Source organism: Macrobrachium nipponense, chromosome 13 (genome assembly GCF_015104395.2).
Source record: "Macrobrachium nipponense isolate FS-2020 chromosome 13, ASM1510439v2, whole genome shotgun sequence".
In the NCBI taxonomy this organism is placed as follows: Eukaryota; Metazoa; Arthropoda; class Malacostraca; order Decapoda; family Palaemonidae; genus Macrobrachium; species Macrobrachium nipponense.
This window is the reverse complement of record NC_087206.1, coordinates 38,516,349-38,533,239: the sequence shown is the minus strand read 5'-3', so window position 1 is coordinate 38,533,239 and position 16,891 is coordinate 38,516,349. Positions and strand designations below refer to the sequence as shown.

Here is a 16,891-nt window from a genome sequence, read left to right as displayed (position 1 = left end):
TGCATTACTCTACAAATTATATACATACTTATTTTTAATGTAACAGTTACACATATGCCCTCGCCTTAGCTTGAGCTACCACCCTTTTTACTTCTTTGTTTCTTTCTCTTAATCTTTCTTTAAATCTCTTCTTTGCCTCTCTTTTACCCTTCACCACTTCCCCCAACCACCATCTCTCCTTTTCCTCCTATACTATTCCAGATGTTTCCCCTAGTATATCCTTTCCATGTCTTCTAATCACTGATGTATTATGCCTCCACCATTCTCCCACATCTTCAACTCCCAGATCAACCTCTCCTAGCACTCTTCTCCTGAACTCTCTCTTCTTATCATTATCCCTCCCTAACAATTTATACCACTTTATTTTCTTTACACCATTCGTTTTCGTTTTCTTTCTTCTTTTCATCTTTAAATCCATACAAAGGAGCTGTTGGGGGGCCACGTGGTCACCTGGGATAACTTTACAATTCCTAGCTTCCACCAGTCTTGATCTATTGTAAAGGAAGTAATCTATTTGTGTGCATCTACCGCCACTCCTGTATGTTATCAAGTGCTCCCTCTTCCTTTTGAAGAATGAGTTCACTATTGCCATATCAAAAGACATGGCAGAGTCTACTATACTCTCTCCTTCCGGGTTTCTCTCCCTGATCCCATGTCCTCAATGCACACGTTCAATTACATCCTTTTCATTTCCGACACGTCCATTAAAGTCTGCCCCCACTACAATCCTCTCCTGCTCTTCCATTTCTTGCGTTACCTCACTCATTTCGTTCCATTTCTTCCTCTGTGCAGGCCACTTGTGGAGCATAAGCATTAATGATGTTCATTGTTTCCCCTCCATAACATATCTTCACTCTCATAATGCGGTCATTCTTTCTACTCACTTCTGTCACTGCATTCTTAATTTCCCCAAACAACACAACACCAACGCCATACCTACCCTGCGCATTTGCTCCACTATAGATTAGCTTGTAGCCATCCACCAGTTCTTTGGCTTTATTACCCTTCCATCGAGTTTCCTGTACACACAAAATATCCACTCTCTTTATCCTCATCAACTCCACCAACTCTCTTCCTCTTCCTGTCAGTGTTTTTGTATACTAAGGTTTAATATTCCATTAAATCTTTGTTTACTAATATTCTACAGTATTCCATTAAATCTTTGTTTACTAAGATTCTACAGTACTTTGGGTTTATAAGATTACTGTGGTGACAAGAACGGGAGGGGGCTTTCTATATCCTTGCTTATGGGACCAATTATACCAGGACAGCTTCATTAATTATTGAAAAAAAAGAAAAAATTTTGAACATAAGTTTTATTCTCATCTACTTGGTATATGTATACTTGTTACTTTCACAAGTACTCTTACCACTCATGTTGATATAAAAAATCTTATTTCCTTGTTATTTGATAAAAAAAAAAAAAAAAAGACACTAGCAAATACAAAACAGTTTACATTAAGGAGGCAATATTCCTTAGAAAAATGCCTATTACTCAAAGTTAACAGTTAGATTATGTAAGTAATTTTGTGTAACACAAGTGTTAAAACCATAATTTCATTCCAAAGATGGGTCTATAATGAAGTGTCTATATACAGCAAATAATGAATACATACAGCAAATAATGAATACATATAATACTGCATTTACTACCAAATGAGGAATATATTATAAGTAATTCACATACCCGTGTATGGGCATATAGTACAGCTTGAAATCAAATCAATGAATAAATCAAAGACTAAAAGAAATGCATTGATGTTTTACCTACAGCAAAAATAAAAAGAATATTCAAGTTTGTGCCTGCTTCTGTGAAGAGGCCGACACAAACTGGGCACAAGCTTGCTTCATTACATCATTCCCCTGAGCAAACATTACCCTCTGCAACTGCTGAACCTTCCTCAGCAAGAGCTGTCTTTTCACTTTTTAACTGCTGCAATTCTTCTTCCAATTTGGCTACTGTCCTTTCCAAGGCATTTCTCTCTTCAGTAACTGCTAAAACCGAGACATCTAATTCACTCCTTGTAAGAAAAAAATGTAAGGCTTGTTAAAACAAATATTGAACATACATACCTAAACCCTTAACAGCCCACTCTGTCATGTCACCTGACAAGTCAGCTCTGAACCTTTAACTACTGACAAGGTAGATAGCAGATAAGTATGAAAAAGCACCCCTGAGAACCAATGTTGTAGCCAAGAACTTAACTCATTACACAAAATAAAAAAGGGCCTGTAGTACAAGAATGGAGAGATACAGGAAGGTACTTATATATAAAATTGATGGGTTTGTATGAAAAATATGCATAGTTATGAAAAACTCATCCCCTAAATCACTAATGAGGTTGGAGGCTGAGCACAGGAGTATCCCATACAACATGTGACAAGTGTATGATAAGATCTTGGTATTCTAACTGTTAGTACCCAAAAGCCAGAATAAACCATTGGTTTGTTGTATCAGATTACTGTAAAGAAAACTGATAAACAATATGGGTGCATATACCCTAAACTACATCATGAGGTTAAAGATATATACAGTGGACCCCCCATATTACGTTCTCCGCATTCGCACTCACATTCGCGGATTTCTCTTGGAAATGTTTCCCATGCATTAGTCGCGGAAAATTAGCTTATTCCCAGGTATTTTTCTATGAAAAATATCCACAAATTCCTGTTTTCTTTTTTTTTATCAATTTCATCATAAAATGCACTTTTTGTGATAAAACTATTAAAAAAACCAAGTATACAAATTTTTTGTGGGTTTTTCTTGAGTTTTAACTAACATACATAATAGCATTTTTATAGGGGTTCCAACTATTCACAGGTTCTAACTATTCAAAGGCGGGCCTGGTACGCATCCCCTGCAAATACGGGGGGGACCACTGTATGGAGATGATCAAAAGGCTGAAATGGAAGAGGGTAGATTATCTTTAACATGTGCTAGACTTGACCAATTGTGATTATGGCTGTATCAAATACATATGAAATATACCTTCAGCGCAAGCAAGAGCCAGCCATTTAACTTAAAACAAGGTGGATTGGCAGTAGGCTACGGCATAAGAGGAGACATCACTCCCATCCAGATAGTATGCATTCACTTTTCTTTTTGGCTGCTTTTGAGACAGATTGTGTCTCTTCTGCTACCTGCCATTTCACTTAATTCTTTATCATTTAATATATTAATTTCCTTGGCTGCCTTTCTGCCTCTGTTTGCATATCCAGAGGCTTTTGGGAGTTCTGAAGGATTCCGGGTATTCCAGGGGCTTTCAAAGGCTACGAGACAATCTCCAGGCTCTTCAAAGCCTTTCATCTTCAAGTTCTTCTCCATACAGCCTGCCACTAATGTTCAGTTAGGCCTGTGCAGATATAACTGCACAGTCGGCCTGTGCAGTTATAACTGAACGTTTGTATGGAGAACCTGCAAAGTTTTTCTGGCTGGCGCAGGCGGCCTGAGTAAATAGTTCATCTCAATCGATGAACCTCAGGCCAAACAGCTGTGCCATGCGCACTGCAACATTAATGTGGTGGAGGCAACTTTTTGGGCTCAGTTTGCAGTCTGTCTGTGGACAGACATGCACTAATTAAGAACACTGAGCTGGGTTTTATAATATTGAAGTGTTTATACCTAAATTGGATTTACTTGTTTTTAATAATTGATACAGAAGTCAGAATGATATATATTTATAATTTGCCATTTTTCCATGGGAGAAATAATAGTGGATAATGAAGGCAGAAAGCGGCAGCATCATCCCTGAGTGTTTTGTAGATTTCATTGAAACCTCCTACATGAATGAGACTTTGCTTTGGCAAGTATAATCCAAAGGCTATCGTAAAAGATTAAGCCTATGTATGTTTGTCTATTCGTGGTTATAACCCATGTATGCAAGGGAGTTTTTCAATGAGAATACTCCTCGTACTTCAAAATGACAGATTATCTAGTTTATACTTGTATGAGACGGCCTACTGGGTCTTATACGTTAAACTGTATTAAGAATTTTTTTTCATTTACAATAGTATATAGTTTAATGATAACTATGTTCAACAAAATGAATTAATGTATCAAGCATTTAATATATAATTTAGCTTTCAATATAACATTTAGCATAAAAGATGTACAAAATCGTATATAACTGCGGTGATGTCACACCCAGCTGACTTCAGACTGAACAAGGGAACATTGATATGTTGAGGAGAGAAGAGGAGTGTTAAAATAATACTGTATGTATGTAAAACCAATAACAATTCACATAAAAAAGGGAATTTCTCAATAAATTTAATGTAATAATTAAATATGAAAAAAAAAAAAAATAATAATAATAAAAAAGGTCTTAATTGAGCCAGTGTTTGGTGCGCCAGGTGAGACGGTCTAGTTGAACAATATTAACAAAATAGTAAATGAAAGAACAAAGCTTTTAACGAAGAAATTTAGCATAAACGATTAATAAAATTATTCGCCATTACGGTGATACACAACTACCTTGACGGGCCGTTTATATTTTCGAGGAATGTTGAATGAATTATTTAAAGTTATTGTGCGCCGTAATATGTATGTAAAAGCAGTACCAATCCACATAAAAAATAAAATCTTATTTTACAATAAATTTAGCATAATGATAGAACATGGGAAAAAAAAAGCAGCAGCAGCTTGCTCGAGTCAGTGTTTGGTGCGCTGAGTGAGGCAAAACAAAGAGAGAGGAGAGGAAGAGGAGAGGGAAAAAGAGCTCTGCTTCCCACTGACTTATCAGCTAGGCTGCGATGATTATTCGCCCATTTCTTTCACTTACACTCGATCTGCCCAAATCACTTTTATTTTTGTTACAGTAAAATACCTATCTGTGACAATTGCTTTTTACAATTTTATACTACTGTAAAAGTAACTCAGATCTGCAATAAACAAACTGGTGCCACTTTCAGCTTCTGCATGCCTTCAATTGTTTGTTCAAATGGCTTCCTTGTGAAAAGTTATTTTATCTCTCTTTCCTTTTCTTGCATTCTTGATTTATTATTTATTGGAATGCAAAATCCTCATGCTTATTTTAAAAGTCTGCCGTCTGCCAACTCTAAGTTGAAGTATTGTGGCATGATTAATCTCTTTCGTGCACTTAAGATCCAAGTGTAAACATGCTGATTACACACACACTCTCTCTCTCTCTCTCTCTCTCTCACCGACACAATCGGACACACACTATCGATTCCTTTGATTATCCTTGTACCTAATGTGAATAAAATTGATTTTTTTTATCAATCTTTGCATACTGCAACCAATTCGGTTTCCTCAAAGGGTTCCCATCCCTCCTCCTTCCATCCCCCAGCCAGCCAGGTGCCATTTTCACCAAACAGTTTGTATATTGTACATAATAAAAATAAAATCTCAAAAATTTTACTTCATATAATGTATTGTTTCATTATTTTACACTCTTATTCGGTTGACTGGAACGAATTATCTTGATTCCCTTTATTTCTTATGGGGATAATTGTTTCATATTTCAATCAAATCATACTTTGAACAGCCTTCTGAAATGGATTAAGTTCAAAGTCTGAGGTACTCCTGTAATTCGTTTTTAAAATGAGAATAAAACAATTTTCTACTTTCTGATGAAACAAAATCAAATAATATTGAACTAGGTATATTTTTCATTGCTTACATCTCACGGAAGTTCACTTTGAAATGAAACCAGACTAATCAACACACGAATGAAACACAGGAAGACATTAGTAAACTAAGGATTTTCATTCATTGTAACACATCAAGAAATTCAATCTTAATCGAAAACAGATTAGTATTAACCGCTTTTTATGAAAAAGGAAAAATATTAGGCCTATACAGTAACCTCTCATATGAAATAACAGGAATAAGGGGGGTTATGTTCCTGGACTTGGGGAACTCTGTGCTTTTTTGCTAAGTACAACCGAATTGGATAACAGCAACATCCACTAGGCTTGTATTTCAACCATCATACGAATGAAGCAATTAAAGTAGTTATGTTATAATAAATGATGTTATGTAGAATAGGACTGATATATTTTTATGTAATAACTTTATTTGCTATAAATCAAAGATCAATAGGGAATATGCCGTTAAATTTAAACCAAACTGTAGCTGAAGCTCAGTAAACTGTTCAAGCTGCTAATGACTGTTATCGTGCATTGGCAACAAGGATAAAACTCCATTAAAATTATGCCATCAAATACAACTGCAGATAAAATAAAGAGAAAATAATTTTAATCAAAACTACTGGACTTGAAACAACAAATTTTACTGTTGTTTTCATGCAAATAAGATAAATAATATAAAGTTTGTATTACAATGAAATCAAGTAAAAAAAGCAAACAACATTTTTTTTCCACAAAATAACCATGCTCCTAACACAATCTGTTAACAAAATAATCTAGTTCACAGAGACTTATTCAAGCCATATTTCGACTTAAACTTTCGTCGTATAACGAAAAATGACCCTGAATCATATAAGTAAAGTATCTAAATATTCGTTTATGCTAACTAGATAGAAGAAAATTTGCACAGAACCGAGTTAAATATGGCGAAATAAACTCGTACTTGCCATCAGCTGATTTCCAAACCAAAACATTGACCACTATGTTATTATTTTACAACACAATAATATGAGAATACATACAATATTATTGGATACAGTGAAGTAATGTATAACTTTTTAAAAGATTCATGGAAAAGATGCATATTATTCGTTGTGTGTGTAATTATACGTAGCCATCAGCAGCCTGACAATTAGGCCACTGTTGGAACAAAGCCAAATCTTGTTTTGTGTCGAATTTTGTTTATTGCTTTATTAATAAATAAACAATCTTTCACTTTATTAATAAATAAAGTTTTTCCCTTTATTAATAAATACATACTGTGCTATGTCTTCATTTATATCGACGGCCGCCGTCTGCAGTGCTGATAATTTGAGAACAACGATCAGGCGCCAATTCGTGTTTAATCGAAATGTTAAAGTTTTTAAAATTAAAAACAAAAATATATATTTTCTAGCTCACATTAAATTGAAAACGCGTTAATAGAGAGGTGAATGTATATGTCAACTTTAAAATGAAAGCAAATGGTTACGATCTTAATTATCTGTCTATGGAACTTCCTTCATTCATAAAATTATCAATAAACTTTATTAAAGTCTTTGGGGCCAAATTTAAACATAATAAATTCACATGGAAGTATTTTTTTGTTTTTATCAACCACTATTTCACTGGACATCTTACTTGACGTTTTATGAATGTCAGCAAAGAAGAAGAAGAAGAACTGAGTTTCTTTCTTAAAGCGATGACCCATGTGAACAAAATGTTTTCCACATTCAGGCCTGAAATGTAGTCCTTTTTAGATAGATCGCAGAACCCTAACATGACATAGAAGTAACTCCTCTGGATAATTATCAACAAACTCTCTTAGGGAGGGGATCACAAAGGCCTCTGATCTGTCATCAGAAACTGAAAGATTTTGAGTCTTGGTTATCATTCTGAGACAAATTTGAAGGCTACTGACCCCCAGTTCCTTGAGTGTTTGACATTAAACATTAAAAGAGGCCATTACGTTCTCTTACTCTCTTTGTTGAGGATTAAATTTCTGTGATAAACCCCGTAAGGGTTCATGAGGTGCAAGAGTGAGGCGGCTAAGGAACAGGGTCAAATCCCAGTGAGGAGGCTCAAGTTCTCTTGGGGAACAGGACTTTCAAATATTTTGAGGAGCGTACATATCTCCCATGAGGAGGAAAGGTCTATCCCTTTCAGGTGCAAAACTATCCCTAGAGCAGCCCTGTAGCCCTTAACGTCTGACACAGAAAGTAGCTTCTCTCTATGGAGGAATTAGAGGAAGTCAACATCTTGCTGAATACAGTGGAACCTCAGTTTTCATATGCCTCCCATACTGTACATTTTGGTTTTCGTAGACTTTTTTGTCCGAAAACTTGTCTCTGTTATCGTACGGTTCCTTGGTTTTTGTACACTTGGTAATGCTCCATCTGGGGCCCAGCACATGACCGGGCCCCATATGAAGAGCCCAAACACAGCATCCAGTTTTCTCCCGTGACCTATTCTGGCTTTGTTTCTCATCGAACAAGCATCTCCACGCAAGTAGTCTGCATCACTGCACGTGTTCCTTGAGTTTTGTGCAATAATTCTGTCATTAACTCATTGCAAAGTGTCATGGGGCCAAGAAAGCAGCAAGTTCCACCCCTTCAGTAAAAAAGGTCAGGAATACAACTGAAGTATGTAGCGAAGTATGAAAGTGGGACACGTTGCTGATCTTGCCAGGATGTACGGCAAGTCTGTGTCTACAATCAGCTCCATCCTGGCAAAGAAAGACAAAATAAAGACACCTAATGTTGCAAAAGGGGTCATAAGCCAAGATCGCAACTAGTGGAAGACGGAAGACGTTGAAAAGCTGTTGTTGGTGTGGATCAACGAAAAACAGTTAGCGGGGGATAGTTTTTCTGAAGTACATAATTATTTGCGAGAAAGCGAGGTTGCTACATAGCGATTTAAGAAAATGCCATCAACAAGTGATTTCAAGGCCAGCAGAGGATGGTTTGAAAAATTAGAAAACGTACAGGCATCCATAGCGTTGTATGGCATGGGGAGGTTGCGAGCTCAGATAAACATGCCTCCGCAGTATTCATTGGTGAATTCAAGGAGTATCTTGAGGCTGAAGGATTCCTCCCACAACAGGTCTTCAATTTCGAAGAGACAGGCCTGTTCTGGAAAAAAATGCCAAGACGGACCTACATCACACAGGAGGAAATTTCATTGCTAGGGTACAAGCCTATGAAAGAAAGGCTAACTCTCTTGTTCTGTGGGAACGCCACTAGGGATTTCAAAGTGAAATCCCTACTGGTGTATCACTCTGAAACTCAGTGTGTTTAAGAAGAACAATGTTATAAAGAATAAATTGCCTGTGATGTGAAGGCCAATAAGGAAGCATGGGTCATGAGACAAATTTTTGTTGAGTGTGTCAATAAAGCTTTTGGCCTGTGTGTGAAAAAATATTTGCAAGAAAATCAATTGCCCCATAAGTGCCTCGTTGTAATGGACAATAATCCTGTGCATCCTCCTGGCTTGGAAGACCAGTTGTTGGATGAATTTAAATTCATCACCATAAAGTTCTTGCCCCCTAATACCACTCCTCTCATCCAGCCCATAGACCAGTAAATCACCTTGAACTTCAAGAAAGTGTACACTAAGGCACTGTCTCAAATGTGCTTTAAAGTGACCTCAGACACAGAACTGACCCTCAGAGAGTTCTAGAAGGATCACCTCAACATTTTTAATTGCATAAGCCTTATAGCCAAGACTTGGCAAGGAGTAACTTCCCGATCCATGAACTCTGTACGGAGGAAATTGTAGCCAGTGTTACCTTGAGAAGGATTTCGAGGGGTTCGAGGCTGAACCCGACAACCCTACACCTGTTTGGGGAAGTCCATGGGCTTGGATGTGAGTGGCGAGGACATGGAAGAGCTAACCCCTGAGGAGCTGCAAGACCTTCAGCAAGAATAGCAACAGATGGCGAAGGAGCAAGAGATCAAAGAAATATTTGCAAAGTGGAGTGATGTGCATAATTTTGTTGAGAAACATCAACAAAACAAAGACATTGTAATCTGTGTCGCTAACATGTTTAATGACAACGCAAATTTTACGGACGTCAGAAACAAATGTCTCTGGACAGGTTTTTAATTTGTCAGGGGTCCAGTGACTCTCAGGCAGGTCCTAGTGCCAGTAAAAAAATGAAGTGGGGAAGTAACATCAGACAATGCCACTAAAAGACGTAGAGAAGTAATCCCAGAAGTGTTCAAGATACCCAAGTCCTTCTGGAGGGGCATTCCCCTTCAAAACAGTAACCTCTCTTCCTCCCTCTGTCTTCCATACGCTAACAAGAGTCTTCCATAAAGGTAAGAGTGATGTTAAAATTTCATTATTCATTTACATTTATTTCTCATTCTTTCCTGTGTTTATTCCTTGTAAAATGTATTTTTAAAAAAATATTTTGGGGGTCTGGAATGCATTAATTCTATTTACATTATTCCTTATGGGAATTATTGGTTTGGTTTTTGTGGAAGATTCCAGAACGGATTACATACGAAAACCGAAGTTCCACTGTATAAGTTCCTACTCAAGAGAAACCCCATTGATAACACCAGTCACAATAGATGGCCCATTTCCTAATAAAGAGCTGTAGATTTCTTGAGATAGCCAGACATCTCTTTGCTGCTCTGGGAGATAAGTCTCTCGCTTCCAAGAGTTACTGGATAGTCTACAACTGTGAAGAGATAGGGACCTTAAAAGACTCATAGAACCTCTCTATGTGGTTGGCAAAAGAGGATGTGCCAGGGGGGTATCTCTCTCACTGCCACAAGGGACCCACCAGGGTCATTCTGAGGTTCTGAGATATCATTACCCTGTTGATTATCTGACAAACCAGGCAAAAGAGAGGAAAGGCATAAATGTCCAGATTGTCCCAGGGATGTTGCAGATCCTGAAACTCCTGAAGGGTTAAGAAAGCTGCCTTTAGTTCCATTACATTGATGAAAGACTCTCAATGCTGCTGTGTCTATTAGCATACCTCAGTACAGCGTTCTTTGGTTGGGTTAAGATTTGACTTCTCCAAATTTATCACCCTCACAAACAGTGACAAAATTGAAGTAGATGGTCTCTGTCTTGGATCAACTTCACCTAAGACCTTGCCAAGACCAGCCAGTCATTGAGGTATTTCAAGATGCGTATCCCAAGTGAATGAGCCCAGATTGAAACCAGAGTGAATACTCTTTGTGAACATCTACGGGGCAGTAGAGAGGCCAAAGCAAAAGACCTTGAACTGGTACTCTCTCTCTCTCTCTCAGAACGGAGAATGAACTTGCGAGATGACCGATGGATTGGAGAATCTGGAAGTAGACATCCTTCAGGTCTATTGTCAGCATAAAGTCAGACTTCCTTATAGCTGCTAGAACTGTGGGATGTTTCCACCTTGAACCGAGTCTTCCTGATGCAAAGGTTCAGGGAAGACAGGTCAATGACTGGTCTAAAAGCCCCTGATCCCTTTGCTACTAGAACGAACCGGCTGTAGAAACCTGGGGATCAATTCTTCACGACCTCCACAGCTACTTTTTTTCATCATGACCAGATCCTTTGGCAGGCCCTGTACATAGGTTCTCTGATGGAATGGACAGTTGGAGGAGGAGGAGGAGGAGGAGGAGGAGGAGGAGGAGGAGGAGGAGGAGGAGGAGGAGGAGGAGGAGGAGGAGGAGGAGGAGGAGGAGGAGGAGGGAACTTCAAGGGGAGTAGATATTCCACCCATAGAACATCTACTACCAAGGTCACACTCTGAGGTGCTGCCAAGTTGACCAGTGGCTCACCAGGCAATTGCCCCCGAATGGCAGCAGTGAGTGGTGACGAGTACCCCCCCTAGCCCTGACTCTGCCTCCTCTCCTGGATCAGGTAAGACGGGGGCTGAAAGGGATGCTGCAGAGTTGTCTTCCTCACAGGAGCAGGTGAAGCTGATGACCCCAATGAAGACCCATTGCGGCTCGAGATCTCTAAGGGGAAGGGTAGTGGCAGCTTAATATCTAGATGAAGATACATTGGCATGTGAAGGACTAGAAAACTTGACCCTTAAGAGCCAGGCTAAAAAATAAACATACAGCACCCCAGGCTAGGGAAACTTTGAGGACTGCCAGTTCATGAAAAAAACACATCAATGGAGAAGATGTGCAATTGCACATGGTGTAAAAGAAATTCTAAAAAATTACCCTTACCTTTTATGAGAAGTTGAAAAAGTATTTACAACCCCTTGAGGAGCCTTGTACATATTTTACAGTTATACATATTTTTCCTAATAAATAATTTCATTTTATTTTCTAAAATTATAATTACAGCTTATAAAATACCAAAACAGATAAGAACTAAAATCAGTAACAGATTCTGAGTATGTACTATACTTTATTGTAAGATATTTTCGTTAATTTACAGAGACCGAAAATGGAGTAACTTTTTGGGATTATATATCTTTTTTCTAATATTTCTTTGCAAAATTACCATTATAAAACCAACAGCAAACCCTTGGTATATTTATGAGCAAATATCTAATAAGATGCCATGTGAGAGAGGCAATACATGCTCCCTTGAAGTCAAGATCACAATATAGAGTTATGGAGTTCCATTTGACAACGTCTGTGTGTGTGTGAGAGAGAGAGAGAGAGAGAGAGAGAGAGAGAGAGAGAGAGAGAGAGAGAGAGAGAGAGAGAGAGAGAGAGAGTGTGTAATTGCTGTATGGATAGTTAACAACTGGATTGGCATGAGTTCTGGGTTGTCTGCTGGTGCAGCTGGAGTTAGCTGTTCAAGTTCTGTGTTTTCAGTCGGTCTTTAGTCAGTCTTTGGTGAGAGCTGGTGATAGTCAGTAATGTTGGCAGCAGCCTAGTGAAGGCATTGAAATTCATTTAAGTTGTGTGTTGTTGATTTGTTGTTGGTCGTTGTTAAGTTTGATGTTAACTGATTTAGAGCTGCTGTGCCTGTGTTGTTAGATTTGTTGTGCTTGTGAGTTTTGTTGAGTTATATGTGAGTTGTTGTGGTTGAGGGTGGTTGTTGTTGGAGGCTGTTGTGGTTTCTTGGTGTGGCTATAAGTTGTTGAGGGTTGTTGTTAGTGAACTGTTGTGATTTCTTGGTGTTGTTGGTAGGTGTGTGTTGCCTTTTTGTGTTGTTGTTATTTTGTGTTGGTGGTTGTTTGTGCATTGGTTTTTGTTGTGGTTGTATTGCTTGTTTGTTGTTGTATTGTTGAGTTGTGGTTGTGTTCCTTGTTGGTTTGCTGTGTTGTTGAGTTGTGGTCCTTGGGTGTTGTGTTGTTGTTGAGTTGTGGCAGTGTTCCTTGTTTGTTGTTGTTGTTGAGTTGTGTGTTGTGGTCCTGGGTTGTTGGGTTGTGGTTCTTGGTTGTTGTTGTTAGTGTCTCAGCGACCTCCATCAGCGGACAGCAGAGCATAGCCGGAGTATCTGGAGTTGGGCGAGTACATGTGTTTGTGTTTTTTTGTTCTTTGTGTGGGTAGGTCAATTGTCCTGTGTGTTTTCAGTAGTGTAAAGAGGAAATTGTAACCGAGGAAATGGTACCGAAAGGAGACACCCTCTGCCTGGATTTGGTCTAAAGAAAGATCTGGGCCTAGGTTAGATTAGATTATAAAATTTTTGGCACAGCCAAGCGCCGGGCTGAGGGGCCATTCAGTGCATTATATCTGGCCCTAGGTGAACCAGGTCCGGTCCACCTGCCTCAAATGTAACACATAGGAGTCATGTAATACCTAACGTCTATGTTATGGAAGAGAAGGATGGAATAACTTGAATTACCTGCTAGATTGAAGCGACTTGTCCTCATCCAAAGACAAGAGAATTCACTTGGTAAAGGACACTGCCAGCATGGTTGGAAAATGGCAACCCCACAGATGCCAAAAGATAATCTCAACTGGTAGCCCCAATCTCTTCAGCTTAACTCGTTGTACCCAAAAATGAGTTTCACAACTTCTGCATATGCAGTAAGTTCTTGGATATCAGCATCATGAGGGAGAGGATCTTCTGCTCCTTCCAGGCAATGAGATTCTTGATCTGGCCTGCTGACCAAATCAGTGGCATCCCATGCATTATTATTCACTACAGGAGCACAAGAATGGTCAGGGCCTACGCTTTGGTTATACATATATAGTTCTAATGAATGAGAAGGGATTGTCTTAATAGTGGTCCCGCCCACTAGAACCAAAGCATGGACTATGCATTGAAGGAGAGGACAGCCACAGTTGGTTCCTTGACAGTAAAGGACTCTTGTTACATAGACTACTTGTCCTAAGAGAGGAATTTCCCTCGGGTGTAATGTCAATTTCTTTACGGCCGCCCTGTCAGCTTTATAAATGGCTGTGGTCTTAACCCTTGTTTCTTGAATAAGACAAGCAGAAGGCAAAATGACTGCCACTTCTTAAGGAGGAGCCTGATCCATAGATTTACGGATCTTAGAGAGAGAGACTTCTCTTGCAGTGTGTTGCCAAACAAGATTCAGGAACTAGGCAACGCTCATCAGCAACTAAGGTAGATGTACAGCAGTGAATCTTGACAGACACACAGTCATCTGTAATGGCATGTATTCAGGAGAATAGAATGACAATCTACAGTTTTTTTGTAGGTCAGACTTAGTTCTTAATGTGACATTTTTTAGCCACTTTGTTCCATATCATGTTCAGCCAGTTTGGGAAATAAATAGCATATCTTTGTATTTACAAGAATTCATTAGCCTAGCTTGATATCGTTTGCAGAGGGAGACGGCCAGCAACTAAAGGTAAGAGTTGTCACTTGTTTAGTTTTGATTAACCAGTGCTGAATGATTAATTTGCTCGGTTATACATGTAACCCTGGAGGTGCAGCTAGAGATGAACCAGGAACAAAATTGGAGACTATGATATGATCATAGAATCAACTGTAGGAGACAGGCAGTTGGCCTTGCCCTAAGACGAAGGAGAAACGGAGTGGCCACAAAGTCCTTCTTCCTCCAACACCTTCATGGAATAAAACAAACAGATGATGATGATGAATGAGAAAACAACAAAGAAGGTGAGACAATGACAAAGAAGACGGAGATCTACAGTCTCTTCTTGGACTTCTTCATACTGGAACAGCCGTCTTTCATAAGAAGTGCACCTTTGACTCTCTTCACCTAAGCTTGAACGTGGGAGTCAGGGAGAAAAGACGCAAAGGTCCAGGAACAGAAACCGATGGAAGGGGCACGGACCATGAAGGTACGGAGTAGGCTGAGGAAGTCACGGACATTGAAACACAAGCAGAAATGACAAACACCATAACTACACAGACTGACATGGCAGCAGACATTGGGAGATAGGAAGACATGAGATGAGACAGTAGGCCCTCACTGTGGGGCTCCCCTAGAAGACCTAGTGAAGACCAGCATTTGGTCAGCTTTTCCGCATCCATCCCTGAAACAACAGTACGAGAGAGAGAGAGAGAGAGAGAGAGAGAGAGAGAGAGAGAGAGAGAGAGAGAGAGAGAGAGAGAGAGAACCCCCAGAACAGCTAAATCAATCACAAGATCTCCCAGACCCTTCCCCAAACTATCAAGAGATGAAGCAATACAGTAATACTTTGACATACGCATTCTGAGATACGAGCCAGCCTATGAGCAAAATTTTGCATTGAGATATAGGCACGTTTACAGATACTAATGCTAGACGGCCGAGCGCTTGGGACCACTCTAAGCCTGCTTCATTCGTTCAGATCCCGTGGTAGTCGACTTCTGTACACATTTCCCGTTGTATTTGCATTTACATAATTTTCACTGTATTTGTGAAAATTCTCTGTAATAAGTGAAGGGTCCTAAGAAAGGGAGTGGTAAGGTTGGCAATAAGAAGAAAAAATGCATGATGGCAATGGAGATGAAGCATGATATTATTGAGAAACATGAGCTCTCTTTAATGACACTTGCCTGACTCATTTCTGCAACATTTTGAAAGGAAGACAGAAACAAAGCTCCTTACATGGGGTTTTGTTTAAAATGCCATTCGGAAAGAGAAAGAGAAAGTGAAAGTGAGGCAAAAAGACCTAAGACAAGTGAAGAACAGTAAATAAACACAAATCGAGAAATGTACAAAAAGTTAAAAAGAATAAAAAGTTTAAAAAAGAAATTAAGCTAAGTTCAGTTCAGTTAATTTTAAGTTTGAGCGTTACACTATGCGTAAGGAACAGTATTAAATACAGTACCGTCCAACTCACTTCCCCTCCCTCCCTCCCTCCCTCCTTCCTCCACACACCACCGTTAGCCACTGTCGTCTGTCCTCAAAGGTAATTTTAAGTTTAGTGTTATGCTATGTGTAAGGAACAGTATTAAATATGGTACCGTCCAACTCACTCCCCCTACCTCCCTCCTCCTCCAAACACACCACCATTAGCTGCTATCACCTGTCTCGAAGGTGAGAACTCATAATAAAACTACATTTTATTTCTTATCACAGTAATAATTTATTATATATTTTTGTGTGTGGGGGGTACAGTATGTCTATACAGTATAACAATTCAAAACATGTATTTTCCATTGTTAATATCACTGATTTGGGTGTTTTTAGAGGGCCAGAATGGATTAATTTTTTTTTGTCAGTTTATTTTATTTGGGAAAAATTGAGATATGTAGTAAACTGACTTACCAGCTCGGTCCAGAAACGAATTATACTCATATCTCAAAGTATTACTGTAGAAAAATGAGAATGGGTACAATCCATGAGTGGCCAGACTTTTGGACTCCGAGATCTACTCTAAAGACTGAAACTCTTTTATGATCTACCATACTACATAACCACATATTACTACGTTAAAAAAAATTAAAATAACACCATAATATGGTAAAGCATGAGTACAACTGCCTCGCTTTATATATATATATATATATAATTATATAAATATATATGCTTGTGCTTTTGTTTGTTTATAGTATAGGATTGTGGGGGAACAGCAATCAACCAAACAAATGGCCACGATCGGCCAACTCTGGCACAATCTATCTGAGAAGAAGATGCAACCAGAGGCAAATCTGGTGAAGGACAGAAAGAACAAGAAGAAATGGCAGTATCAGATACCATTGGAGCTACATAATCTTCCCATGAAGGGACAGCAGATTTTCTTTTGTATTTTTTCTTCTTACCAAAATGTTTCCATTGCTCTGGAGGCCAATCACAACACTCTTAAGAACTGCTGCTACGAGTCTAATGAGGGTGAGTATCGAGAAAGCTAAATTAACAAAACCTTAAGTTGATACCAACCTCAAGATATTTCCTCTGAGGCAAAACCCTTCGTAATTGATTGATAGGTTTGCATGTCAAATACAAATACAGTAATACCTTGAACTT

At 38.8% G+C, this 16,891-nt stretch overlaps 1 protein-coding gene across 1 annotated transcript in view; it reads right to left on the bottom strand.

Annotated features, from left to right (window-relative positions):
* Nucleotides 1–1,301: 1,301 nt before the first annotated feature.
* The window catches only part of LOC135225750 (putative leucine-rich repeat-containing protein DDB_G0290503), a 562,436-nt gene continuing 546,846 nt past the window's right edge, over nucleotides 1,302–16,891 (bottom strand). The window contains exon 6 of the mRNA XM_064265148.1: nucleotides 1,302–2,021. Coding sequence (XP_064121218.1) covers nucleotides 1,856–2,021 — 166 coding nt within the window. The 3' untranslated portion in view covers nucleotides 1,302–1,855. The remainder of the gene's footprint in view (nucleotides 2,022–16,891) is intronic.